The following is a 26,358-nucleotide window of genomic DNA, read 5'->3' as shown; positions in this document are numbered from 1 at the left end:
AGGTGATGGGAAAGAAACCGAAGGACGGACTAATGAAGGTAACACTGATTTCAAGATCGCGCAAGGGCTGGTAGCTCAGTGGTAGAGCATCTCAGCATCTCCAGGTATGCCTACAAGATCTTTGCCTGGCACCCTAGAGAGCCTCTGTCAGTCAGTGTAGACGGTACTTAGCAACATGGACCAATGTTCTGACTCGGTATAAGACAGCTCCCTATGTTCCTATGATACTTCCAGATGGGAATTCATGTGCCCTGTATCTGAATTAGCTAACGACACCTTTATTATGGAAGAAATGGCAAATAATGAAAACAGGAAGAAGAGGGGAAAGGTGGTTTTTGTCAAGAATAGCGAGGAATCTCTGTTTTTGTCACTTAAGATTGAAAGCTACAAAACAGAGGAAATCATACATTGTATCTTATTCTGAATCTCTCATGGATAAAACATGCTGTCAATAGATTTTACACAAAGGGCTGCTCTGGTGAATTTGAGGCATATCAAGCATACTCTTTTCATGACAACTTTTTTTCATTCTGCTTTGCACGTTTCCTCTGTTTAGCAAATATGAAACGTGATGTTTGTTTGGTTGAGCCAGTCAACAACATTCTAAACACTTCTATCTTGTAGAGAAATAGTAAACTGTATCAGCCCACTTGCTTCTTCGATTGGATTGAATATGTTCCCTATCAATCAACAGCCTTCAGCCTAGATCCTAGAATTGTGTAGTGGAAGAGAGTCAATATTTTTTATTATTCTTGTTATTACTATGACCCACCTTTCACCAACAGGTCCTAGGGCGGGCCACAACAATTTTAAAACTACAGAAGTTAAAACACATTACGTTCGCAAGAATAGGGTGGACCCTGAGAGAGGCAGTGTGGTGTAGTGGTTAAGAGCGGTGGACTCGTAATCTGGGGAACCAGGTTCGCTTCCCCACTCCTCCACATGCAGCAGCTGGGTGACCTTGGGCTAGTCACACTTCTCTGAAGTCTCTCAGCCCCACTCACCTCACAGAGTGTTTGTTGTGGGGAAGGAAGGGAAAGGAGAATGTTAGCCGCTTTGAGACCCTTAGGGTAGTGATAAAGCGGGATATCAAATCCAAACTCTTCTTCTTCCTGAAAACACATCTTAGGTGCCAAAGGCCAGGATAAAGATTTTAGCCAACAACCCCAAACCGCATGTGATGCAGAGCTGGAGAACTTGTGGCCCTCGAGATGTTGTTAGACTACAACTCCCATCAGCCTTGCTCACTGGCTGTGCTGGCTAAGCCTGATAGGAGTTGTAGTCCTATGCCGTCTCGAACTATGACATGTTCCTCAGCTCTGTGTTACAGCTATAATTGGTTCCCCCCGACATTTTTTGTTTTTACTTCAAAGTAGATGCCAGTCGCTCAGAACTTGACTGGGTGTCTTTTATGCTTGCCTCAATGTCTTATTTATTCATTTACACCCCATGTTTCTGCAAAGAAGCTCAAGGTAGCAAACGTGGTCCTAACTTCCTCCGTGTTTTATCCTCACAACAGCCCTGTGAGGTAGGTTAGGCTGAGAGACTGTGACTGGCCCAAAATTACTCAGTGAGTTTCCTGGCTGAGCAGGGCTTTAGAACTCCTGTCTCCCAAGTCCTCTCCCAGAACGCTAACCACTATGCCACACAGGCTGTCAGATTTTCTCAATCTTAACCCCCTCTGAATTGATATTAGTCCCACAATGGGGGATATAATGGGTGGTATTCAATTAAGTTGTACTTAGGGTAGAGCCACTGAAATTAATAGACCTAACTTGGTCAGTGCTCATTCCTTTCAGTGGTTCTACTCTGAATAAAACTTACTTGACTACAACCCAATATATTTCTTTCCTTGTGTGACTAATAGCAGCTTTTGTGGGCTGGCTCTACAGCAGTGTTTCCCAAATGTGGGTCTCCAGCTGTTTTTGGACCACAAATCCCATCATCCCTAGCTAGCAGGACCAGTGGTCAGGGATGATGGGAACTGTAGTCCAGCTGGAGACCTACGTCTCTATTGCTCTACCAGGGAAACGGTACAGTGATGAAGTGATAACACCCTCTATCCCAGAGCCGTTGCTTTGATCAACTCTTTATTGGGGTGGGGGGCATCCAGTCATGGCTCTCCTGCTTGGGGGAAGGGGAGACTTCCAGCCCATATGCTCAGTTAAACCCACCTGCTTGACACCTGACATTATGCACGCCTGACCTAAGTAGTGGGGCAGGTGATTGTTGGGTCTTCAAAGCACAGCACAGGGCTCATTGCAAGGACTGAGGATCAGCTGAGGTCAATGGCTTGTACTCAAAGATCTTCCTCTTGCACTTTAGATACAACCTGCTTTCTCTGCAGAAAGGGAAATACTCTACTTTTACGAGCATTTCCAGCTGCACAGAAAAATCAATCAGCTGATTGTTTGTTACAGGGAAGCCCTTTGAAGGCACGTTTCCAGTGCCTTCAAAGCGTGCCTTCAAAGAAAATTGCCAAAACTTCAACAGTTACCGTGACCCAATGTGAACTTTGGCAGGTGTCAGTCAGCTGGTGCTGTCATGACATCAGGTAATTGATAGGTGGGGTGGCGCCACCCACCTGTCTGCTGGGTAGATGTGGGAGGTAACATATAGTTTGACCCTTGGGGCTGGCTCGCATTATATGATTTTTCTGTTTTTACTATTTCCAAGATAAAAAGTTTTTTAAAAAAAAAAAAAAAACGCAAATCATCACATACAAACTTGAGCCAATAAAGATATCACGGGCAGTGATTCCCAAGCTTCTGGCGAGGTCACAAGTCTCAACTCAATCTTGAACAAGAGGTGACCTGCCATGTAAGTTTAATTCAGAGTACAGCCATTGTAATGAATGAAATGAAGTTGGGAATCTTCATTAATTTCATTGGGTGTACTCTGAGTAAACTCAAGTTGAATCGTACCCAAATTGTATTGTCTCTTTCTGCTCTGACTTGGTCATTCATAAGGATGTATAACTCCTAAGAGTCAGTGCAGGAAGTTGTCTCAGCAGTTTTCATGCTCTGCTGTCGTGAAATGCACCTCAAGACATTGTGTGTGTGCGCGTGCACGAAGGATTTCTGGGCAGACATTTGTCGGGAGCGGGGGACGTATTTTGTGTTCTCATTTTGTAATTTTATGCTATGAACCGCCCTGTGATCGTCGGATGGGGGGGCGGTATACAAATTTAATAAATAATAAGAAATGATGATGATGATGATGGATTATGTAGATCATAATCTGCAGGATCTGCTGCTGCTCTTAATCTGGACCTCCCTGTGTACTTGTTTTGCAACCCAGTAATATCTGCCCCACTTATTTCTTTGTAAGTGAGGAAAAAGCATCCATGCTAAGGCTACAGTCCTATGCAGACTTTTCTTGGAGTAAGCACCATAGAACACTGTGTAGGTTACTTCCGAGTAAATGTGCATACCGTTTACTGAATTTTATGAACTTTCTGTTTTACTCTTGTTGGAACTGTATGTTTAGTGTTTGTTTTTAATGGAATTGTATATTGGTTATTAAAATGAGGTGGCTTGAAAAAGTTATAGTCCTGAAAAGAGCTTAGAAATGCCTGAGGGGTGTTTTTTTTGGGGGGGGGGTACTTCTCGAAATCCAGAGCAGGAACCAAAAAATGGAGAATAAAATTCTTCACCCTGAAGAAACAACAACCCCATTTAAAAAAATAAAAATATTATTATTATTTGAGGGCAATATGGGGCTGTTCCTGGTATGCAGGACTGTTGGAAGATGAGTAACTGTTCCTTCGTCTTATGGAACCTTGGAAAGTATTATTTTGTGATGAAAGAGGCAGAGAATTCTCAGCTCTTACCAATCTATAGTTGCCGTGATTCCGTTGGGAATCCTCCCAACAGTGGAAGGATGGCCGTTTCACAGGTATAAAACTTTAATTGATTTGTAGTATAGCTAGAACCTTCTCAATCTCATTTTAATCTCTTGTGATATGTGCTTTCTGGAAATGGATTTTTGATGTCCTAACTAAAAGATATTCAACCTCTCTCCACCATCCTTTCAGGCTGAATTGTCTTCCTGAACTCTGTTTGTGATGGCCAGTAGAGTTATGAGATTCTGCAGTAGGTGCTGGTGGGGTTGGTGGGCCAGCAGCCCTCACCTGGCCTCCTGACAGCCGAGTCGCTACAGCTTACCAGGAGATGAGGAGGGACAATGTGGCTGAAAGGCCAGGGTAGCCCAAATGCCCCAACAGGCACACCCGTCTGGGTCCACTGGTGTGTTTGCACCATGCCAATGTCCCCACTATCTTGCCTCTCCCCGTCTTCTTTCCAGTATGCAGCAGTGGCTCAGCTGTTGAAAGGTCAGGTTAGCTAGCAACAGAATAATATTCATAATAATAATAGAGTGATCAAACATCAAACATTAAAAACTTTCCTAAACAGAGCTGCCTTCAGATGTCTTGTAAAAGTCAGATAGTTGTTTATTTCCTTGACAACTGATGGGAGGGCGTTCCACAAGGCGGGCACCACTACCAAGAAGGCCCTCTGCCTGGTTCCCTGTAACCTCATTTCCCACAATGAGGGAACTGCCAGAAGGCCCTTGGCGCTGGACCTCAGTGTCTGGGCTGAACAATGGTGGTGGAGATGCTCCTTCAGGCATACTGGGCCGAGGCCATTTAGGGTTTTAAAGGTCAGCACCAACCCTTTGAATTGTGCTCAGAAACATACTGGGAGCCAGTGTAGGTCTTTCAAGACCAGTGTTATGTGGTCTTGGCAGCTGCTCCCAGTCACCAGTCAAGCTGCCTCATTCTGAATTAATTGTAGTTTCCAAGTCACTTTCAAAGGTAGTCCCACGTAGAGCACATTGCAGTAGTCCAAGCAAGAGATAACTAGAGCATGCACCACTCTGGCGAGACAGTCTGCGGGCAGGTAGGGTCTCAGCCTGCATTCCAGATGGAGCTGGTAAGACAGCTGCCCTGGACACAGAATTGACCTGTGCCTTCATGGACAGCTGTGAGTCCAAAATGACTCCCAGGCTGCGCACCTGGTCCTTCAGAGACACAGTTACCCCATTCAGGACCAGGGAGTCCTCCACACCCAACCGCCCCCTGTCCCCCCAAAACAGTACAGATTGTGTTTATCCTCCCCCCCTTAAAAGCTCCGTGCAAACTTGGACACATAATCATATTGTGGATTATGGAGCTGGGAAACTGGACAGTAATTGTCACTATTGTGGGAAGAGACGCCATGATGTAAGATGGGGAGCCTGTGACCCTCCAGATGTCACTGAACTACAGCTCCCATCATCCGTGGCCATTGGCTGTGCTGGCTGAGGCTGATGGGAGTTGTAGTCTTGTAACATCTGGAGGGACACAGCTTCCTCAGCTCTGTGCTGGAGCCGTGGCTGGATCTCTAGACATTTTTGTGGCTGTCCTGTGCTCAGAACTTGACTGGCTCAGTGAATAACAATGGGAGGTGGGGCTTTCTGTGCTTTCCTCAGCGTCCAATCTTAACCCCCTCTAAATTGCTATTAGTATCACGGGGAAAGGGGATAATATATTTTTTCCTCATGGAACTAATAGTCGCTTTGTGGAGTATTTGGACTGGGAAGGAGTGAGTTCCATAGTTTGACTACGCATGGTGTGAAGAAGTAAGATCTTTTATCTGTTCCGATTCTTGCAACAGTCAGTGTCTTTGAATATCCAAGAGTTCTAATGTTATGAGGGAGAGAGGGAGAATCTTTTGTTGTTAAGTGTTTTTGAAGCCTTCCTCTCCCCACCTCCAGCCAATCGTCATTTGTCATTCCAGTTATAAAAACCAACTGTCCTCAAACCAGGCCTGTGACGCCCGCCCACCCACCATACACGGAGTTTTAGAGACGACTGGTTTTCTTATTTTGAGTGTCTGGGCTGATGTGTCTACCTACATGACGGTGTATGTTGGGAACTGATGCATAGTAGGACAGGAGGGCATCTGTGAGCTGTGGGACATGTCAGCAAAAGGAAGGCAAAAAAGAACAAAATAAACGTTGACACATGTGAACCAAAAATCTTGTTTCCCTCCTTTTGTGTGGCTTTCCAAGCGCTCTTCCCTTTACAGCCAGGTTTTCCTTTCTCTCACTGGGCGAAGATGTTCAGATTCAGTTTCTACCCAATCAATACTCCTCCTTCCAGTCTGGACTGGAAGGTCTCCACATTGCCACATCAGTTTGTGAATTTGGTTTTTCAGTCCTCGCGGAAATTTATCAGTATTTCAGTGCAATTTAGGCATTTTTGCAATGCAATTTCCTTCTAGCATAATACCCGTTTGCATGTTATTTTCATTCATATATGCACTTACATGCACATGTAACACTAGTATATGTATTTTGTACACATTACTTGATTAGAGAGCTGCATTGCAAAATCAGGAGAACTCTTTGGAAGGAGGGCTGTGTTTCAGTTTGTATTTTGTTTCAGAAAGGGTGTGTCAGATAAAATACAGTGGAACCTCGGATGCTGAATGCCAAACGTCTTGGCTCCCAAACGATCGAAAACCAGAAGTGATTGTTCTGCTTTTCGAACAATTTTCGCAAGCCAAATGTCTGACACAGCTTCCCCGGCTTCTGATTGGCTACAGGACGCTCCTTCAGCCAATTGGAAGCCGCGCCTTGGTTTTCTAACTGTTCCGGGAGTCAAACGGACTCCCGGAACAGATTAAATTTGATAACCAAGGTACGACTGTAACCCTTAAATGCAACTGAATCAGATTTCACCCCATGTTTAGATGTCATTAAAGGATAGCATTTTTGTTTTTGTTTTTATCTTTCCATTTCTTACTATTGCATTATGGCTGACTGTGGAAATTTCTGCTTCAAGGGCTAAAACAACTGATCTGGTACTGGGTCCCATTATGGAAGTTTGTGTGAGATGGGGTCACAAGTTGCACCTCTATCTCTGACAACTAAATGTCTTGGGCTAGTTTGGGGGTGGATCTACACACAGGGGAAAACCGCTATAAATAAGTTAGCAATTCGATTGTTATAAAAAAAGGGGGAGGACCCTATGCAAAATTGTGTATAAAAATTTCCTGCCCTCTGGTGCCATCTGCTGTTACATGTTTATAGCGCATTCAAATTGTTGTTTCTTTACTAATGTAGCTTGAGTCCCTGGTGGTGCATCATGGAGGGGGATCAGTGCAGGATGATACCTCTAACAAGTTGGGTTGGCAGTCCTGGAACGCACCTCAATACATTGCACCTGTGTGTTGTGGGGGGCAGGGGGCAAAGGTGTTTGATTCTGATTTGCAAAGTTCCTGTAAAGGTTTCTTAGCAGACCCTGGTTGGAGGCAGATGTTGCCATTAATCTGGACCTGCCTGTGTACTTTGCTTCAGCACCCCAGTAATATCTGCGCAGCCTGTATCTTCATAAGTGAGCGAAAATCACTATACCCAGGCTAAGGGAACTGCCCTCTTCAGACTTGTCTGGGAGTAGCCCCGTTGAACACGGTGGGGATTACTTTTAGTAAATGTGCATAGTCTTGCACTACATGCTGTGAATGAATTTTATGACCTGGGTTTTTTTACTGTATGCTTTGCAGAGTTGCTGCGAGGCTTTCTGGGCAGAAGCTGGTTGGGGATGGGGACAATATTGCAGGGGCTGGTGTTGCTTTTAATCTGGACCTCCCTATGTGCTTGTTTCTGCACCTCAGTAAAATGTGCCCAACCTGCATCTTTGTGAGCAAAGATTACTATACCCACCCTAAGGCTACAGACGTTTCTGAGAATAAGCTCCACTGAGCACAACGGGGTTACGTCTGAGTAAATGTGCATGAGATTTGTTGGATTTTATGAACGGGTTGTTTTATTGTGATTGGAATTGTATGTTTCAGCCTTTGTTTTTAATGGAATAGTATATTGGTTATTGGTTATTAAATTGCCACTTGTCCAGTTTTAATTTTAATTTGCTTGAATTAATTGTGGGATGTATCTTAATTTACTGGTCGCTTGTTTTTATGCATTGTCTGTTAGCCGCTCTGAGCCCGGCTTTGGCCGGGGCGGGCGGGATGTAAATAAAATTTGTTGTTGTTGTTGTTAATTTGTCTTGGGAAGGCTACAGTTTTGAAAGGGGCTTTAAAAACACCTGGGTTCGTCTCCCTTCATTTTTGAGGAAGGCGCTTCTGGAGACCCAAGGAGGGAACCAAAATCAGGAGGAAACGTTTCACACCAAAAAAATAAATAAAACCCCAAATCTCACTTGAAAATAAATGGATTAGGGGCTGTTCCTGGTAAACAGAGCAGAGGGAAGATGCACAGTTGTTCCCTCATGTCATGGAACCTTGGAGAGTATTGCTCTGTGATGCAGGAGGCAGAGAATTCTCAGCCCTTAACAGTCCGTAGTTGCCATGTTTCTGTTGGGAGGCCTCCCAACGGTCGAAGGATGGCCGTTTCACAGGTATAAAAAAAATTATTGATTTGTAGTATAGTTAGGGCCTTCTCAAGCTAATCTCTTGTAATATATGCTTTCTGGAAATTGATTTTTCCCCCCTGTGCTAAGTAAAATATATTCGACCTTTCTCTCTTCTCAGGCTGGATTGTGTGCCTGAACTCTGTCCATAATGGCCAGTAGAGTTATGAGTTTCAGCGACACTCACCTGACCTCCTGACAGCTGGGTCGCTCGCTGCTACTTACTGGGAGGGAGAAAAGGGGGAGATGATAATGTAGCAGTGAAGGCGGTGAAGGTCCTGTGTGAGTGTCTGGAGGCGGTTGGAGGATGGATGGCAGCTAACAGATTGAGGTTGAATCCTGACAAGACAGAAGTACTGTTTTGGGGGGACAGGGGGCGGGCGGGGGTGGAGGACTCTCTGGTCCTGAATGGGGTAACTGTGCCCCTGAAGGACCAGGTGTGCAGCCTGGGAGTCATTTTGGACTCACAGCTGTCTGTGGAGGCGCAGGTCAATTCTATGTCCAGGGCAGCTGTTTACCAGCTCCATCTGGTACGCAGGCTGAGACCCTACCTGCCTGTGGACTGTCTCGCCAGAGTGGTGCATTCTCTGGTTATCTCCCGCTTGGACTACTGCAATGCGCTCTACGTGGGGCTACCTTTGAAGGTGACCCAGGAACGACAACTAATCCAGAATGCGGCAGCTACACTGGTGACTGGGAGTGGCCGTTGAGACCACATAACACCAGTCTTGAAAGACCTACATTGGCTCCCAGTACGTTTCCGAGCATAATTCAAAGTGTTGATGTTGACCTTTAAAGCCCTAAATGGCCTCAGCCCAGTATACCTGAAGGAGCGTCTCCACTCCCATTGTTCGACACTGGGGTCCAGCGCCGAGGGCCTTCTGGCGGTTCCCTCACTGCGAGAGGTGAGGTTACAGGGAACCAGGCAGAGGGCCTTGTCGGTAGTGGTGCCTGCCGTGTGGAACACCCTCCCATCAGATGTCAAGGAAATAAACAACTATCTGACTTTTAGAAGACATCTGAAGGCAGCCCTCTTTAGGGAAGTTTTTAATGTCTGATGTTTTATTGTATTTTTAATATTTTGTTAGAAGCCTCCCAGAGTGGCTGGGGATACCCAGCCAGATGGGCAGGGTATAAATAATAACTTGTTGTTGTTGTTGTTGTTGTTGTTGTTGTTGTTGTTGTTGTTGTTGTTGTTACAGCAGGGAGGCCAGTGTGGTGCAAATACATCAGCAGGAGTGCCAGATTGGCTCTGCCGGGGCACTTGTTCCATGCATGGGCAGCAAATGTCACAAAGTAGTGAGCAAACGTCATGTTTTCCAGCAATCTACTTAGGATGCAAGAGTTCTAGAGATCTGAGAGCTTGTTCACTGTTTTGCGAAATCTTTCCAGGGTACGGGTTGCCACTACCCTTTTGGGTTCACATCCAGGCCCAAAAGTAAACTACAGTTTCTCAATTTGGATGAAAGGAGGTGAAATCCTGGCTATGACACGTGACAGAAGGAAGAGGGAAGAAGGAGTAGCTCAAAGTCAGGGCCGGCCCAATATATTTTGGCACTTGAGGCGAAACTACAAAATGGTGCCCCCTCCCTGCCAGGGAAGAAGGGGTGAGTGAAGATTAACATCAGGAACAAGGGGGGGACTAAAGATCTACATCAGGATCTGCCACCCCTCTGGCTCCTGATGCCTGAGGTGGATGGCTCACTTTGCCTCCTGGGTGGGCCAGTCCTCCTCAAAGTGGCATACATGGTTCTCCCCTGCCTCATTTACTGCCCACAACAGCCCTGTGAGGTAGGCTAGGCTGAGAGGCAGTGACGGTTACCCAGTGAGTTTCATGGCCAAGTCTCTTGGGTCCTACTCCCAACAATCCAATGACTACATCACACTGGCTCTCCTATGAAGTCATAAGACTTGCCATTTCTCAAGCTCTTTATATATGAAACGCCAAAAGAGCTGTTGCGTCCAGCTATGGAATAAGTGCGGGTTATTGAGATAATATATGTGAGGTCATTTGAACATTTTAAAAATATGCTTTATAAATGGGATCATTTGTTTGTTCATTCTCTTTCATTTACAAATCGCATCCCATGAAACATATCGAAGCAAATTAGCTATGAAAGCATAAGCAACAGAAACATATATGAAAACCATTACATAACACAAACAGAATTTCAAATCCATTGCAGACTGGGATAGGAGAATCTCCACTTTAAAAAGGCTTTACAGTGGTACCTCGGGTTAAGTACTTAATTCGTTCCGGAGGTCCATTCTTAACCTGAAACTGTTCTTAACCTGAAGCACCACTTTAGCTAATGGGGCCTCCCGCCGGAACACGATATCTGTTCTCATCCTGAAGCAAAGTTCTTAATCTGAGGTACTATTTTTGGGTTAGCGGAGTCTGTAACCTGAGGTGTATGTAACCTGAAGCGTATGTAACCCGAGGTACCACTGTATTTACCTTTCAGCTAACAATTCTGGTATGTTGATATACTGATATTCAGGTCATTTGTAGACATGTTAAACATAGTGGGGGGAGTGGCACAGCCCTGCAATGGTCAGTAAATCTGCCCCACTATGAGTTGACCTAAGAACATAATCTTTTTGCCCCCCACCCTACCTATGCGTTCACTGAAAAGGGCTAGAGGAGCAAAGTAAATAGGGGTGCTCTTTCAGTGGGATACTGACTCAAACTGTCACGTTAGCATGCCGCCAACTGCTGCAGCTGGTTTTATTAACCCACAATTTGGCATATCATTGCAGCCATGTGAATTTTCCCTTTAGCCAAACCACACATTTGATACAGGAAGGAATTGCTTCAGGTTTCACAGCAGTGAAAGGTCAATGTGATGCTCAGTTTGTAGCAAGCAGGAAACTCAGATTTGCTAACCACCACATATCATTAATGCCAATAGCATCATGGCAATGCTTAACCCTCGTGCTTGCCTTATTGTTGGAGATGTTGACTCCTGTCTGTTTTCAGGTGCTTTGTTCCAGGGCTGGGAAAACTGTGGTCCTCCAATCGTTGTTAGACAATGGCCCCCATCATCCCTGACCACTGACTGTGCTGGCAAGAGGCTGATGGGAGTTGTAGTCCAATGCAGCACCACAGGTCCACCAGCTCTGCTTTCCTCGTACTGCCTTTTATGGTTTTTGGATTGACTAAAAATGAAACAGGACACGGGTGGCGCTGTGGGTTAAACCACAGAGCCTAGCACTTGCCGATCAGAAAGTCGGCGGTTCGAATCCCTGTGACGGGGTGAGCTCCCGTTGCTCGGTCCCAGCTCCTGCCAACCTAGCAGTTCGGAAGCACGTAAAAGTGCAAGTAGATAAATAGGTACCACTCCGGCGGGAAGGTAAACGGCGTTTCCGTGCGCTGCTCTGGTTCGCCAGAAGCGGCTTAGTCATGCTGGCCACATGACCCGGAAGCTGTACGCCGGCCCCCTTGGCCTATAGAGCGAGATGAGCGCCGCAACCCCAGAGTTGACCATGACTGGACCTAATGGTCAGGGGTCCCTTTACCTTTACCTAAAAATGAAAGGTTGGAATATAATGCATGCCAGATCTAGTCCTCAATCCAGAAACTTAAGGATAAAAAGTGACGCTGTGCCTTCGTTTGTTACCCCTTTCCTAGGATGTCACAGGGACCCTGTTTTTAGCCGTCTTCTCTGCAGTCCTTGGCTTTTTCCAATATGGGTACTGCATTGGAGTCATCAATGCTCCACAACAGGTGAGTAAATGTGCTTATTCTTTTGTTTTGATTTGGTTTGCCATATTTGATCATTGGTCCTGTGTGTATCAGAGAGGCAGGACTGACGGCAGTTTCCTGGTGAGTCTACACTTGGTGCCAGCCAAATCCAGCTTTACCATCACATGAGTAGCCCCTAGGATCCCAAAGGATTGTTCTGTGGGCAGTGTAGGGCCAACGGAATTACTAATATACCCGTATTTTTCGCTCTATAAGACACACCAGACCACAAGACGCACCTAGTTTTTGGAGGAGGAAAACAAGAAAAAAAATATTCTGAATCTCAGAAGCTAGAACAGCAAGAGGGATCGCTGCACAGTGAAAGCAGCAATCCCTCTTGCTGTTCTGGCTTCTGGGATAGCTGCACAGCCTGCATTCGCTCCATAAGACGTACACACATTTCCCCTTACTTTTTAGGAGGGAAAAGTGAGTCTTACAGAGTCTTATAGAGCAAAAATACAGTACTTCTGTCATCTATCTATTAATTAGATAAAGTTGGGGGGCATACAAAGGTTAGTATCAAATGTCCAATACCTTTTTATCCAATATAAAAAGCTAACCTAAATAAAAATGCAAGCCAAAAGGAAGAAGAGGAAAAGAAGAATAAGAAAAGAAAGGAACGAAGAAAAAGGAAAGACAAAAAAATGAGAGAACTTCTGTCTTTGTTTGTCAGCTATATGCAGAAAATTGTTCAAAACATCCACTCCAAACTAACACCCAACAATTCCATTTTGTGTAAACCAATATTTTCTTCAGTTCTTGAACCCAGACATTGTAAGCTCATTTTCTTTTTCCTGCAAAAAGTCTATAAGAAGTTTTGAATCTTTAGTAAATATTGCACTTGTATCATCATTATAGATCATCATGCTCCACTACGGTAAAGTGCTGAATATTGCATCCTCTGGAAACGGGACAGATGACATCCTTAAAAACCCCACCGTCATGATGCTCTGGTCCACCTCTGTTTCTGTATTTGCTGTGGGTGGGATGATTTCCTCCTTCACTGTTGGTTGGATTGGTGAAAAGATGCCAAGGTGAGAAATTCTGGTTTCACAAGCGGCCAGGAAAAAGGGGAAACAAAACTTACACAACATGGGCTGTGGAGATGGTTCTCACTGGCATGTGAGGGAACCTCATTGATACACAAATCAAAACCAAGTACTCATGCAGGCAGCATTTTTTTCAGCCGGAACTTTCCAGAAGTCAGTTTTGGCACCTCTCAGGTGGACGCCATTACCGTTCTAAGGGAGGTGTTTGTGGGGAGTTCTGACACCTCTTTTTCTAGAAAAATAGCACTGTGTGCAGGCCTATGGTAATAAAACGCACAGGATCAATAAAATGCTTCTATTAAGAGCAGAATAACACAGCATTGTGTTCCACAGACTTACCTAGGGTGAAACAACACACTATGAGCAACACGGGAAGGGGGAATGGAATCCTGGTTTCAGGTTTTCATTCTCTCCCTCCGTAATGTGAAGTAACATGTGTTCCCTGTAGTGATGTCTCATGTATATTTTATTTATTTACAGAACAATTAGCTATTTATCCATTCACTTATTAGAAGTTTATGTGCTGTTTGCACTTCTGGGAGAAATCTCAAATGGTAAAAATAGAATAATTCAAATCCAAATTTAGAAACCAGAGCCAAACAGACAAGACGGCCAAATCAACACCGAAACCAGCAAAAGATGGTCAGAAAGAAACAGGCAAATAGATGTGTCTGTAACGTCCAGTGGTATGCACTTAATTTCACACAAAGGAGCACAGGAAGTTGCCTTATTGCAGAGTCAGACTAATTGCTCCATCTAACTCAGTACTGTCTGCTCTGGCTGGCAGCTGCTCTCCAGGGTCCCTACCTGGATATGGTGGGGATTGAGCCAAGGACATGCAAAGCAGATGCTGAGAGGTTATTCCACAGGGTAGGTGCAGCTATTGAGAGGACACACTCCTCTGCAGTGAGTCCACATGTACAGCCTGGCCTCCCCTGAAGATTGCAGTGACCTGGGACAAGTTTTGGGGACATAGCCTGCCATCATAAAAATAAGGCAATACAGTATATGCATTGTGTCTTTCCTTCTACCTCCACCAGTGACAACCACCTGGCCAGAAATCTGGATCAGTGGCACGGCACAGAACATTATAACACCATAGCATGGGGTTAATGCCCCAAGGGACGCAGGTGGCGCTGTGGCTTAAACCACAGAGCCTAGGACTTGCCGATCAGAAGGTCGGCGGTTCGAATCCCCACGACGGGGTGAGCTCCCGTTGCTCGGTCCCAGCTCCTGCCAACCTAGCAGTTTGAAAGCACGTCAAAGTGCAAGTAGATAAATAGGTACCGCTCCGGCGGGAAGGTAAACGGTGTTTCCGTGCACTGCTCTAGTTCACCAGAAGTGGCTTAGTCATGCTGGCCACATGACCTGGAAGCTGTACGCCGGCTCCCTCGGCCAGTAAAGCGAGATGAGCGCCACAACCCCAGAGTCGGCCACAACTGGACTTAATGGTCAGGGGTCACTTTACCTTTATGAGGTTAATGTCAGTGCATTTTACAGAAGAAACAGGGGAGTTCTCAACATTAGAACGGCATGTTTCAATAGCATCCTACGTTCAGGGGTTAAAATGTCCAGTGTCCATATTGTCTCACAGTCAGGGCCTTTAGCTGACCTCTAGCTTTCGATCTGCTATGGAAGGACCTCACATTGTGTGGATACTCTCGAATCACCAGTGGGCAAATGTGGCTGAACTTGGCTCTTTCTTTTGCACCAACGTTGACTCCTTGCTTCCCTTCCTCACTGCAGAGTTAGAGCGATGCTGCTGGTAAACATTTTTGCAATCTCTGGGAATCTCTTTTTGGCCATTGCAAAATTTGGCCCCTCCCACATTTTCATCATCATTGGAAGAGTACTGACTGGGCTGCATGGTGGTAAGTCAAGGCGGGCTCCAAACAGGGGGTTACTTCTCTCTGAGTTTCCCTGGTGGTTTGCTTGGAGTCGGGGTCAGCATGCAAAGTCGCAGGAAATGGAGAATCAGAGGGAAGGGTGAAGGGAAAAAGAAGCCCTGATCTTTTGGGAATATAGTCTCCATCTGCTGTTGGCTCCACCAATTCATGTTATCCAAGCACTAATTCAATTCCTTAAGACAGTGGTTTTTAACCAGTGTGCTGTGAGACCCTGGGGTGTCTTGAATGATGGTCAGGGTTGCCACGGGTAACACCAGCCTCTGTCCGTCTTTCCTTCCCTCCCTCTTCTGATGCCCTCTTGTGTCACTGCCTCCTGAAGGCATGCACAGCTCACCAAGTGAATGGTGCCTCTGGGGCTGGCCAGGGGGTGCTTCCTAGGCCCCTATGGGGCTGTATGAGGACGGACCTCTCTTTTGGGGCAGAGGGGGCAGCTCAGAGATCAGGGGCAGCAGCTGTGGCTGCCCAGAGGACTCCCAAGGAGAGGGGAGAAGGGAGGAGGCTGAGGGCACACTCCACAAGGGGGAGAGGCTGCGAGCTCTGCAGGCAAGGGGTGACATTACTGGGCTCCTGGGCCCCACAAGGGTGCCACAGAATGAAGATAGTTGGTCAAGGGAGCTGTGGACTCAAAAAGGTTGAAAACCTCTGCCTTAAGACCTTCTTAAGACAGCAGGGAAACTTATTCCTCTGGTTAGTTAGTCGGAATATTTGTTCCAAACGTTCTAAAATCATATTTGGAATTTGTTTTTATAAGCACTTTATTAGGTTAACTACAATAGCAATCTTGTGATGTTCTTGGGTGTTTTCTTTTCTTTTCTTTCTTTCTTTCTTTCTCTCTCTCTCTCTCTCTCTCCCACACACACACACATTTTTTAATGTCTTATTTTATTTTGTGCACTTACAATGATGTGTGTGTGTGTGTGTCACTTTTTATCTTTCAATAAAAGAATATTTTTTTTTTAAGTTGGCATGATTTAGCCTTCCTCAACCTGGTGCCTTCTAGATATTTTGGGCAGCAGCTCCCGTCATCCCTTGACCATGAGCCTTGCTGTCTGGGCCTGATGGAAGTTGTGGCCTGGGAGATCTGGAGCGCACCACAAGCAGGATGGATTAGATGGTTGATTCATCTGCATGTTTTGCCCAGGGCTCTCCTCTGGACTTGTTCCACTGTATGTTGGAGAGATTGCCCCTGTCGCTCTTCGAGGGGCTCTGGGATCAATGAACCAGCTTGCTGTCGTTATCGGCATCCTCATCAGCCAGGTGTGTACCAAACGAACAGAGGCCAAATTGATCATGGAACACATTTATGTTTGTGCAAGTCAAGTGCTAAATGGGACATCCATAAGCCCCTTAATGAGACGGTGATGATGATGATGATGATGATTAAAATTTATATACAGTGGTTCCTAGCAAGACGAAATTAATTCGTTCCGCGAGTTTTTTCGTCTTGCGAATTTTTCATCTTGCGAAGCACAGATTCCCATAGGATTAACGTTTTTAAGAAAAAGGAAACAAACTTGCAAGACGTTTCCGTCTTGCGAAGCAAGCCCATAGGGAAATTCGTCTTGCGAAGCAACTCAAAAAACGAAAAACTCTTTCGTCTTGCGAGTTTTTTGTCTTACGAGGCATTCGTCTTGTGAGGTACCACTGTACTGTCCTATATCCATAGATCTCAGGGTGGTTCACAAAACATTGTTGAATTTGTAGATTTCATTCATAGTGTGGGGTCTCAGAGGACCCAGCAATAGTTCTGAGGGTGGTTCCCAACATTTAAAAAAAAAATTTAAAAACACAAAATACATAATAAGAACAAAAGCAAACTTTTCTCCATCTTTTAGTTCTTTGTTTTATCTGATGTTTCAGATCTGATCTGGCTCTTACCATTACGTGCAAGAGAATTCCTGGCTAGCACGATTTTAAAGCAAACCTGAAAGCACAAACAGCTGCCTATGTCACCAGGTCTTAGGGCTGGGGGTTATATTGGCTTTTCCAGACTCAGGGACGAAACCCTTCCTTGTTTGCAATGCTAGTGAGATCACAGAAATTGCTGCCGGCTAGATCTGTGATAAGATGGTTCATACATTATCTTTCTCCACGTGATTGCACGGCAGGACAGCACGGGAGCCCTTTTTAACGGTGTGCAGAACTGACACTTAATTTACAAAGCTCCGCCAAGGGCAAATCTGTATTGCTGAACCATTCCCATGATGCAGCAAGGTTTTCTAAGAGAGCCATTTTGCTCAACAGGACAAAATAGGTGCCTAAGATTTAATACCAAGAAGGTTGTTGATTTGATTTTGTCCATGAGGGGGTGCTCTAGAGCTTGCTGGTCCAAAGTTCTGAACATAAGAGATATTTCATTTGTGGGTCTCCATCATTTGGGACATACAGTGTTTTCCATTGTAATAATGACATCTCTGAAAAACAAAGTCTATCCCTTTAGAAAGGAATGCACCGGGGCAAATAGAAATCAAAAGGACATATCTGCCTGACTGCCCCACCCTCTTGGGCATTCAAATCAGCACTGGGAAGTGTGGGAGGGACTAGTGATGTGCCTAGCAGTGATGTAACCAAGATTTCCATTTGAAGAATATCTCAAAACAATTCTAAGTAAATGATACATTCCTCATAAGTAAGTATTGGACACAAATAACTCTTTTCCTTATTTCAAAAAAAAGCAGCAACGAAAAACACTGGTCCATTTTTCCCTCCTTAGGTTCTTGGCCTGGATGTCTTGCTAGGAAAAGATTCCACCTGGCCATTGCTCCTTGCTCTCTCTGGCATTGCTGCCGTGCTTCAGATTTTCTTGCTCTTTGGTTGCCCAGAGAGCCCTCGGTACTTGTACATTAAAGCTTCAAAACAAGAGGAAGCCAAAAAAAGTAAGGTTATCTCCAGGGGATACTTTTCTCTGCCAGTCCACATCAGTCCCCTGGTCCTCACGTCTCACTGGCACATTGTGAACCATTTCAGGAATGGGGTGGCGATGGCAATTTATTTCCCCACTAAGATGGGGCCTGGCTTTGTTGAGAAAGGGAGGGAGAGCAAGCTGCTGTCGACTGAGTTTCCTCTAGCCCTACGTGGCAATGTTGGGCATCAGGGTTGCCAATTTGAATAAAATGGGGGGGGCAGATAAGCCTCGCCCCACATAATCAATGACAAGATGTGGGGCACACACACCATTTGAATGAATGAATTATTATTATTAAAGACATCTGAAGGCAGCCCTGTTCAGGGAAGCTTTTAATGTTTGATGTATTACTGTATTTTAATATTTGGTTGGAAGCTGCCCAGAGTGGCTGGGGAAGCCCAGCCAGATGGGCAGGGCATAAATAATAAATTATTATTATTATTATTATTATTATTATTAGCAATGCCCATCAACTTGGAGGGGTGGCCCCCTCAAATATTTTATTGGAGGGCAAAGGGACTTCAACCCCTAGGAGTTGGCTCCTATGTTGGGTATCGAATCTGAGACCTTCAACATGCAAAGCAGAAGTTCCACAGCTGAATTATGGTCCTTAACTTTCTGAGGCTTCACTCTCCTCACAATAAGTCGGGGGCTGGATTCGGGAGCTGGGAGGAAACAGACAGTACTCTGGGAATTAATTGGGATGTATAAAACATGGCTGGTGGGGTTGGGTAAGAGCAGCAGAAGAGTGACAGGCGGCAATAACATGTGAAATGCCATAGACTTCTTACAAGTTATGAACACAAAATATTATCTTCTACAGGGTCTGACCTATTGACACCAGAGGTTTCCAGCATGGCCTTCAGATGACTCCCAACTTCCATCAACTCTAACCACTTGTTATGGTGGCTGGGGCTGATGGGAGTTGGACGCCATGTTGGCTACTCCTGGTCTACGCTGATGGGCAGAACTTCTATAGGGTGTTGGGCTGAGGTACTTCAACCAATCCTTTAATGGAGAGGCTACTAGGAGTAGCACCTTCTGTATTTAAGGAAGTACTGCTATCTCTGCACTACAGCCCTGTCACTGAATTCTACTCAATATTGAGCCAGAGCAGAACTCCAATGTATAGTTAGCAGAGTAAAAACTTAAACATGTTGCAGGATTCCCAAAAAATACACCAGAGGCGATTAATATTTCACCCAGCAGAGCTTTACTGCTGCTGAAGGCAAATGAGCATAATGGTCATAAATCCAATACATTCAGGATTGGCACTGTCCGTAAGAAATCCAGTTGCAGCAGACTTAACTTAAACGTACAATAACTTATAATAAGTCTAAACCTTAACGCTATATACAGAACACCACACCAGAAGGAAAAGAGATAGAAAGAGAAAGTGAAACCCAGGCTCCTTCTGGCCTTACTTTTATAGTCAGCATGACTTTAACTGAAGAGACAACAGAACCAGTTTAAGCCAGATGCACTCAGCTTCTCTGAAGGTATAACCCAAACATCATGAACCTTCTGCTTGTTTCTTTCACACAGAGAAGCTTCCAGAGCCCTCTTGAATTAATTAGAGTAGGCAAGATCTCTACACATCAGATCAGTACTTTCTGCACTAAGAAATGCAAACTGACAAACCCTTCCCTGCTTTTTGTAATTATGAAGGTGCAAAGCGTCATTTATTCCAGACTAGTCAATATCCCCATGCTGACATTTCTATGTTTCTATGGATTAAATGGGGAAGACACAGCTGAGGCATTGAAGACAGGGTTGCAGTAGAAGCTGGTTCATTAGGGGCACTGCCGCACTGACCTCAGTCTGCACTCAGCCAGCCTTCTATCTTATATCCAGAGGGTGGCATGGGCTGACAGCTTCCTCCCCCTTAGTGTCTCAGTGCTGCCACTGCAGAATTCTGTAGGGAGGAGCATGGGGAGAGAACCAGAATTGGCTGGCTCCAGTGTGGTGTAGTGGTTAAGAGTGGTAGACTCGTAATCTGGTGAACCAGGTTCGATTCCAGGCTCCTCCACATGCAGTTGCTGGGTGACCTTGGGCTAGTCACACTTCTCTGAAGTCTCCAGCCCCACTCACCTCGCAGAGTGTTTGTTGTAGGGGAGGAAGGGAAAGGAGAATGTTAGCCACTTTGAGACTCCTTCGGGTAGTGATAAAGCGGGGTATCAAATCCAAACTCTTCTTCTTCATCAGTCATTGGTTCTGGCTCCATCTACACATAAGACTCTCTGCTTTCAACCCTCCCTCTCCCAACGGGTATCAGCCCCGACTGCCGCAAACGGCTGCAAAAACTGCATAGTCCTCACCAGTCCTTTAGAACCTATTGAATATTTGTTACAAATAGGCTCACGAAATGTCACATGTTTTCTCAGATAATTTCCCAGAAAGGTGGCCATGTTGGTCTGTTGTGGACAACACTTCTGTCCTGCAGCACCATACTGGTAATTTTACTTCCACGGGCCATTTCTCGTCAAAGATGGAACCCACAATCCTTTTCCTTCCCTAGGCTTGCAACGGCTGAGAGGAGAAAACTACTGCCCTGACAAAGAGCTTGAGGAGATGGAGAAAGAGAAGGAAGAAGCCTCCAAAGAGAAGCCTGTCTCCATTTGGCAGCTCATCACCTCCCCTCACTACAGGCAGCCATTCCTGGTGGCCATCGGGGTCCATATCGCCCAGCAGTTTTCGGGAATTAATGCTGTGAGTTCACCTAGTGATGGATCCTGGCAACTCAAGATATTTAAGCAGCTAATCAAACAGTGCTGTAGCATTGATGCAAGTTTGTGAGAGATCTTGTTCTTGGTCTCAGTAGATTGTCAATATGCATTATTGTAGATACAGCAGAAAACTAATTTGTGACACCCTGCAATGCTAGGAAAATGCTTTTCGTGTTGATTTGTCTAGCGCAGTGAGAGGAGGGCCATTGGTGCCTCTAAACCATTTACTCCTTTCTGCTTTGTTAGATTTTCTACTACTCCACCGATATTTTTAACACCGCCCGCATCAGCCAGCCTGTTTATGCGACCATAGGCGTGGGATTTGTGAACACCGTCTTCACTGTTGTCGCCGTAAGTTTTGCCCAGCCGTAATTACTGAATTACCTGTGCGATTCTTTTTCAAATAGTTACATGAGGGGTAATACCGTATTCTGTCACTAGGTGGGGTTATAGTGCACAACTGGCACCATTTTGTCAGTGCAACAATGGTGTGCTGCTTTTTGCCTAACAAAAATGAACCTCTTACTGGCTTTTAAAAAGAAATGTAGTGCATAGTGTTGGGAGGGTGAGGGTCTCAGCTCAGACCTAGAACATTGGCAAATATCCAGGAATGCCTAGATTTTAGAGCATGCAAGGAATGTTTGGGAGGAAGCACTTCCTCAGTATATGAAGATGGGACATTCTCCAGCTGGCCTTACCTGCCTTAGTCAGACCATTGTTCCCTCTAGCTCTGTATTGCACTGACTGGCAGGAGCTCTCCATACCTTCAGGCGGCAGTTTTTTCCAGGCTTACCTGGAGATGCCAGAAATCGAACCTAGAACGTTCTGCATGCAAAGTGTGTGAAGGCAGGACAATGACTGCAATCCTGAGCACTTACACAACCTTTGCTAAAATCAGTAGGCATTGCGTCTGCCTTAACCTGGTTAGGATGGGGCTATGAAGCGAAGCAAGGAAAAAACCCAACTTTTTAACCAAATTGATAGAAAGGTTCTCAGGTAGTATAAAAACAAAACTATTCTGTTCAGTTAGTTGGGCAGTGGTCTATCAACCTATGGTGCCCATGGCAACATTTTTAAAATCCTGTCTTTCATTTGACGTCTGAGATAGATGCCCTGCACGACTTCCCTCTCTGCTTGTGTTTGCTCTTTTCTTCTTTTGACCGTGAGACTTTAAATATTACCTGACATTTATCAAAAAGTCAACAGCAGGCGATCCAGATCAACAGGCCTGCTAGACATAATAACCACTTGCTTGGACCTTGTCCACCAAAGTAGCAGAAAGAGCTATCCGAACAAAGTGTACTGGGGCACCAAGCCAGCTGGAGGGCTAGAAAAGGGATATGCGTACAGATATACCGTCCCGTGTTGTCAGAAAGGGATGCAGCTCAGTGGCAGAACAACTGCAGAAGGTCCTAAGTTCAATCCCCAGCTTCTTCAGGTAGGGCTGGGAATGATCCCTGCCTGAAACTGTAGAATAGAGATGCAGGAGGAATTCATTTCAGTTTGCATTTGGGCGAACCTACGTAATTCACACTTTCTGAAACAATACACAGCCATCCTTTGAAATCAGCATTTCTCTTAGGGTGGATCTACACACAGGGGAAAAAACCAATGCTATAAATGAGTGAGAAATTAAATCATTATAACAACAACAAAAAAACCACTATGGAAAATTGCTTAGAATTTTTTTTGCTCTTTGGTGCCATCTGGTGTTGCATGTTTATAATGCATTCAAAACGCTGTTTCTTGACTAATGTAGCTGAGTTCTTAGTTTAGTAGTGCTGTTCTCCAGACAAGTAATACATACAAAAATGCACAGACCAGGGCAAAATGTTTGTAGAAATGCATATATTAGTTAAAATGTTAACATGCATAATATTTGCATACAAAAATGTGTATATTGGGATAAATTTGAGGAACCAAAATCAACAGTCGGCCACCTTTACCCTGGGCAGCTGTTGGCAGTCACTGTAGAAAATAAGGTGCTAGATCAGGTTTAGGGGAACTTTGACCCTCCAGATGTTCTTGAAGTACAACTCCCATAATCTCTGGCCATAAGCCATGCTAGTTGGTTCCCCACACCCAAGCTATATGGACCAATGGTCAGACTTCGGTATACATCACCTTCCCATATTCCTATGCAAGCTCCTCAATCCTGCCACTGGTCAGATCTTTAGGATGAGAGCAATCACGGGAGACTTAAGGGTGCCTCTAGACAGGGGTTAAATATACCAAGTGGGTCATTCAGATGAAGCACTGCCCAAACCCACTTAAGATGCACCAGCACCACCGATGTGACTGGATAAGGGAAAGGGTTCTTCCCACCGGTGATTGGTTGCAAATTCAGGTTTTGTTTGGTGACAGTGTGGACACAGGCCTGCGAGGAGCTGAGTCTGGTTGCCAATTTAAAGTCAAAACGATGATGGGCTAACCGAACATTTGCCGTTCTACACCCAACAGGTTTTCCTGGTGGAGAAAGCAGGGAGGCGTTCGCTCTTCATAGCTGGCCTCGCTGGCATGATGGTGTGCGCAACAACCATGACTATTGGGCTTGTCCTGCAGGTAAGCCTCCCCTTTGCGAGGGTCCTCAGAGGTGACACTGCCAGCTGAGTTTGAACATCCAGTAGCACAAGTGTGGGGAGCCTTTGGGCCTACGGATGTTGCTCAACTACAACTCCCATAATCCCTGGCTATTGGCCACACATTGGCCTCACGCCTACAATAAATCACACCTGTCGTCTACTTTCAATTGTTGTTTGAGGGGGTAATACCGTTTTCTGCCAGTTGGTGGAGCCATCGTTGCATTTGCACTTGTTGGTGTTTGAGGGCTTTAGACATTCTCTAGGCAGGGAAAAAGCAAACAGTAAGAATATTAGCCAAAGGTAGGTGCCGGGACTGAGGCCCACAGTGGGGCTTCACCGTGCTCCTGAGGACTATGCCTACTGTATTTTGGCTGTCTGTCCCTCCATTAATGTCAGGGGATGCCTTACTAGAAAAATTAACCAATAAACTGAAACTGACACAAGGACAAATAGAAGAAGATGTCTTCACCCCGGTATGGCTCCCCCTTATCACATACACAGCCCAACAAGACAATGACAAAAATCCACCAAGAACCATACAAATCAATATGGCTAACCTGTTCCAAAACACACACAAACCCCACTCACACATGAAAACAAAGATCACCACAGCCAACCACAAATGAATAGCCACACCCTAGGCCAACCCCAACCTCTCTTACCAGGGACACAAGTGAACAGCAGAGAACCTGCACAAGCGACGCTGACACCAAACCCCACATATATTAAGTAAAACAGAAACATCGCCACCCGACCCCACCCCCACCCATCTCCCCCCCCCCCACCTCTTTCCCCCTTTTCTTCCTAATGCCTCAACAAATGAAACCGATTTGTAAAAAATGTTACATGGGAAAAAATACAAGAGAGAGACATTGCACATACTTTTGTAAATCAAGAAAATCTTTAATAAAAATACATTTTTAAAAAAATTAATGTCAGGGGACTTGTCTACTGACAGCGACTGAAGACAGATGCATTAAGAGACCCAGGGAATGTTCCTCTAATGCTGTTAACATGGTTCTGCTTTGCTTTGCTTTTTAGCCCAAAATCGAATGGATGAGCTACATCAGCCTGATTTCCGTCTTCCTCTTTGTCAGTTTCTTTGAGATTGGGCCAGGACCAATTCCCTGGTTTATTGTGGCCGAGCTATTCAGCCAAGGCCCCCGCCCAGCTGCCGTCGCAATGGCCGGCTTCAGTAACTGGTTCACCAACTTCTGCATTGGAATGTTCTTCCCATATGTCGCTGTAAGGAAACTGCATTGTGATGGAGACAGCCGAACAAGATTTTTCTTTCTTTTATTTTTTTTAAAAGGGGGGGGTCCATACATTTAGAATTCAAAGCAGGGGAAAGAACAGGCTACCAATCTAAAATGACAAATGGGAGGGGTTGGGAATAAATTTCCAGGCTTTGCAGCGATATCCCATGGATCCCTTCTGCACTGATGCTGCAAGGGCACACAGAGAAAGGCCAATATGTTGACCAAAATGCCATAGGCTAATAAAGAGGAGTGCCGTGACCAATGCTAGCGGATGACAAGGCTCAGGACAGTACCTGGCTTGGGGACCCATCACTGTTCCACTGTCTTCTCTGTGTCTTCAGGAAGGCCTAGACAGATCAGACAAAGTGTGAACTACTGGTAATTCTGGCCCAGCTGTGGTGGGCAGCTGGCAGCCCATGAGCCAAATATGGCCCATAGGGGCCTCCCAGTCAGCCCCCAGTGCCCTCTCCTTGTTTTGGCCCCTGTATAGGTTTTAAGCTTGAAAAAGACCACCCTAAGAGGCTCCCTCCCTCACTCTAAATGTCTTTGGGTTCCCAGGACCCCACAGAAGCCCCAGGCCAGCCCTGAAGAGAGTTGCACTGCTTTCTTGCTTGCTTGCCATGCACTCGCTTGTTCAGCGTGCAGGCGTTGCTCCTCATCGTTCTCAGAGAGAGGCGCTGGCTCAAGTTGATTTTGCCCATCCTAAGTGGGTGAACTCAAGAGATCACTTAACTTGGGTTCGTCTCCCAAGCTCCCTTCATGGTTCAAGCCTGACAAAACTGGAGGGTTTCCATCCCTGTTGTTCAATTCTTGCTTGCAAAGGAAGTACAGGGTCCTAGGATGATAAGTGTTTCGAGTACAGAGGACGAGGGTATATATAACCTTCCATCTATGGTGTAACAAGTTACGAAAAGCCTACCTCACAAGGTTGTAGTGAGTATAAAAGGAGGAAATGAATAACGCGTGCCGACCTGGGAGGAAAGACAGAATAGAAATACGATCAGCAGCTGTGGAAGGAAATAAGCGTAGCTGATCTGGGTGGGGTTTGAAACCAACTCCAGAGAGCTTCTGATTCCAGCAGAGTTTGCACTTAGCAGTGCTGATCACAGCCAAATGCAAAGTCCACTTTGGACAGGGATTTTGCACCAGTTGGGAGTTCCCACATGAAACCAATCTGGTGGGGCTTGCATTCGGCGCCTGATTTGAAAGGGGCCAAACTCAAGAAGCCCTCGCAAAAGAACAACTGGGAGTGCTTTTAATGCATTCAGTTGTTCGTTTACAGATGAATCCTTACCTACCCTGCATCTGATGTCGTGTATGATGTCCATTTTGGGAGAAGTCTTAGAGAAATACCTATTCTGCAGTTGAAGAAAGGCAGGTTGTCTTGGCTGATCAACGTTGCTGGCAACATGGGGGAGAGAATGCTAACTGGTCTTCTCTTTCTCTCTTGCCAATCACAGAACATCTGCGGGGCATATGTGTTTCTGATCTTTGCCGGCCTGCTCGTCCTCTTCATTGTGTTTGTTTATTACAAAGTGCCAGAAACCAAAGGCAAGTCCTTCGAGGAAATTGCAGAAGAGTTCCGTCGTCGAGGCAAAGGCGGGGGCCAAGGGCCCAGAACAGCCACTGAAATGGAGCGTTTGGGAGGCACCTCCGAGGCATAGTGCCTATCCCTGCAATAAGGAAGTACGGAAAGAACATGCTGCCGGGATACATTCTGGAGGAAGCATTTATTTAAAACGTAAAAAAAAAATGGGAAGTGATCTTGA

At 45.4% G+C, this 26,358-nt stretch overlaps 1 protein-coding gene across 3 annotated transcripts; it reads left to right on the top strand.

Annotated features, from left to right (window-relative positions):
- The first annotated feature begins 17 nt into the window (after positions 1–17).
- SLC2A2 (solute carrier family 2 member 2) lies at positions 18–26,358 on the top strand. 3 transcript variants are annotated; one of them, XM_081862537.1, is made up of 11 exons: positions 18–38; positions 12,048–12,143; positions 13,020–13,195; positions 14,957–15,081; positions 16,259–16,374; positions 17,831–17,993; positions 20,541–20,731; positions 20,995–21,099; positions 23,209–23,310; positions 24,372–24,575; positions 26,050–26,358. In XM_081862537.1, the coding sequence occupies exons 1-11, from the start codon at positions 33–35 to the stop codon at positions 26,251–26,253; spliced, it is 1,488 nt and encodes a 495-aa protein (XP_081718663.1). In that variant the 5' UTR covers positions 18–32; the 3' UTR covers positions 26,254–26,358. The 3 variants fall into 3 exon arrangements, with proteins under 3 accessions (XP_081718663.1, XP_081718662.1, XP_081718664.1); XM_081862536.1 differs by lacking the exon at positions 18–38 and adding an exon at positions 3,727–3,897; XM_081862538.1 differs by lacking the exon at positions 18–38 and adding an exon at positions 8,313–8,404.

Source organism: Podarcis erhardii (assembly GCF_964252035.2).
Source record: "Podarcis erhardii genome assembly, chromosome: 5".
Lineage (NCBI taxonomy): Eukaryota > Metazoa > Chordata > Lepidosauria > Squamata > Lacertidae > Podarcis > Podarcis erhardii.
The sequence above is the reverse complement of the archived record's forward strand: the minus strand, read 5'-3'. Positions and strand labels throughout refer to the sequence as shown.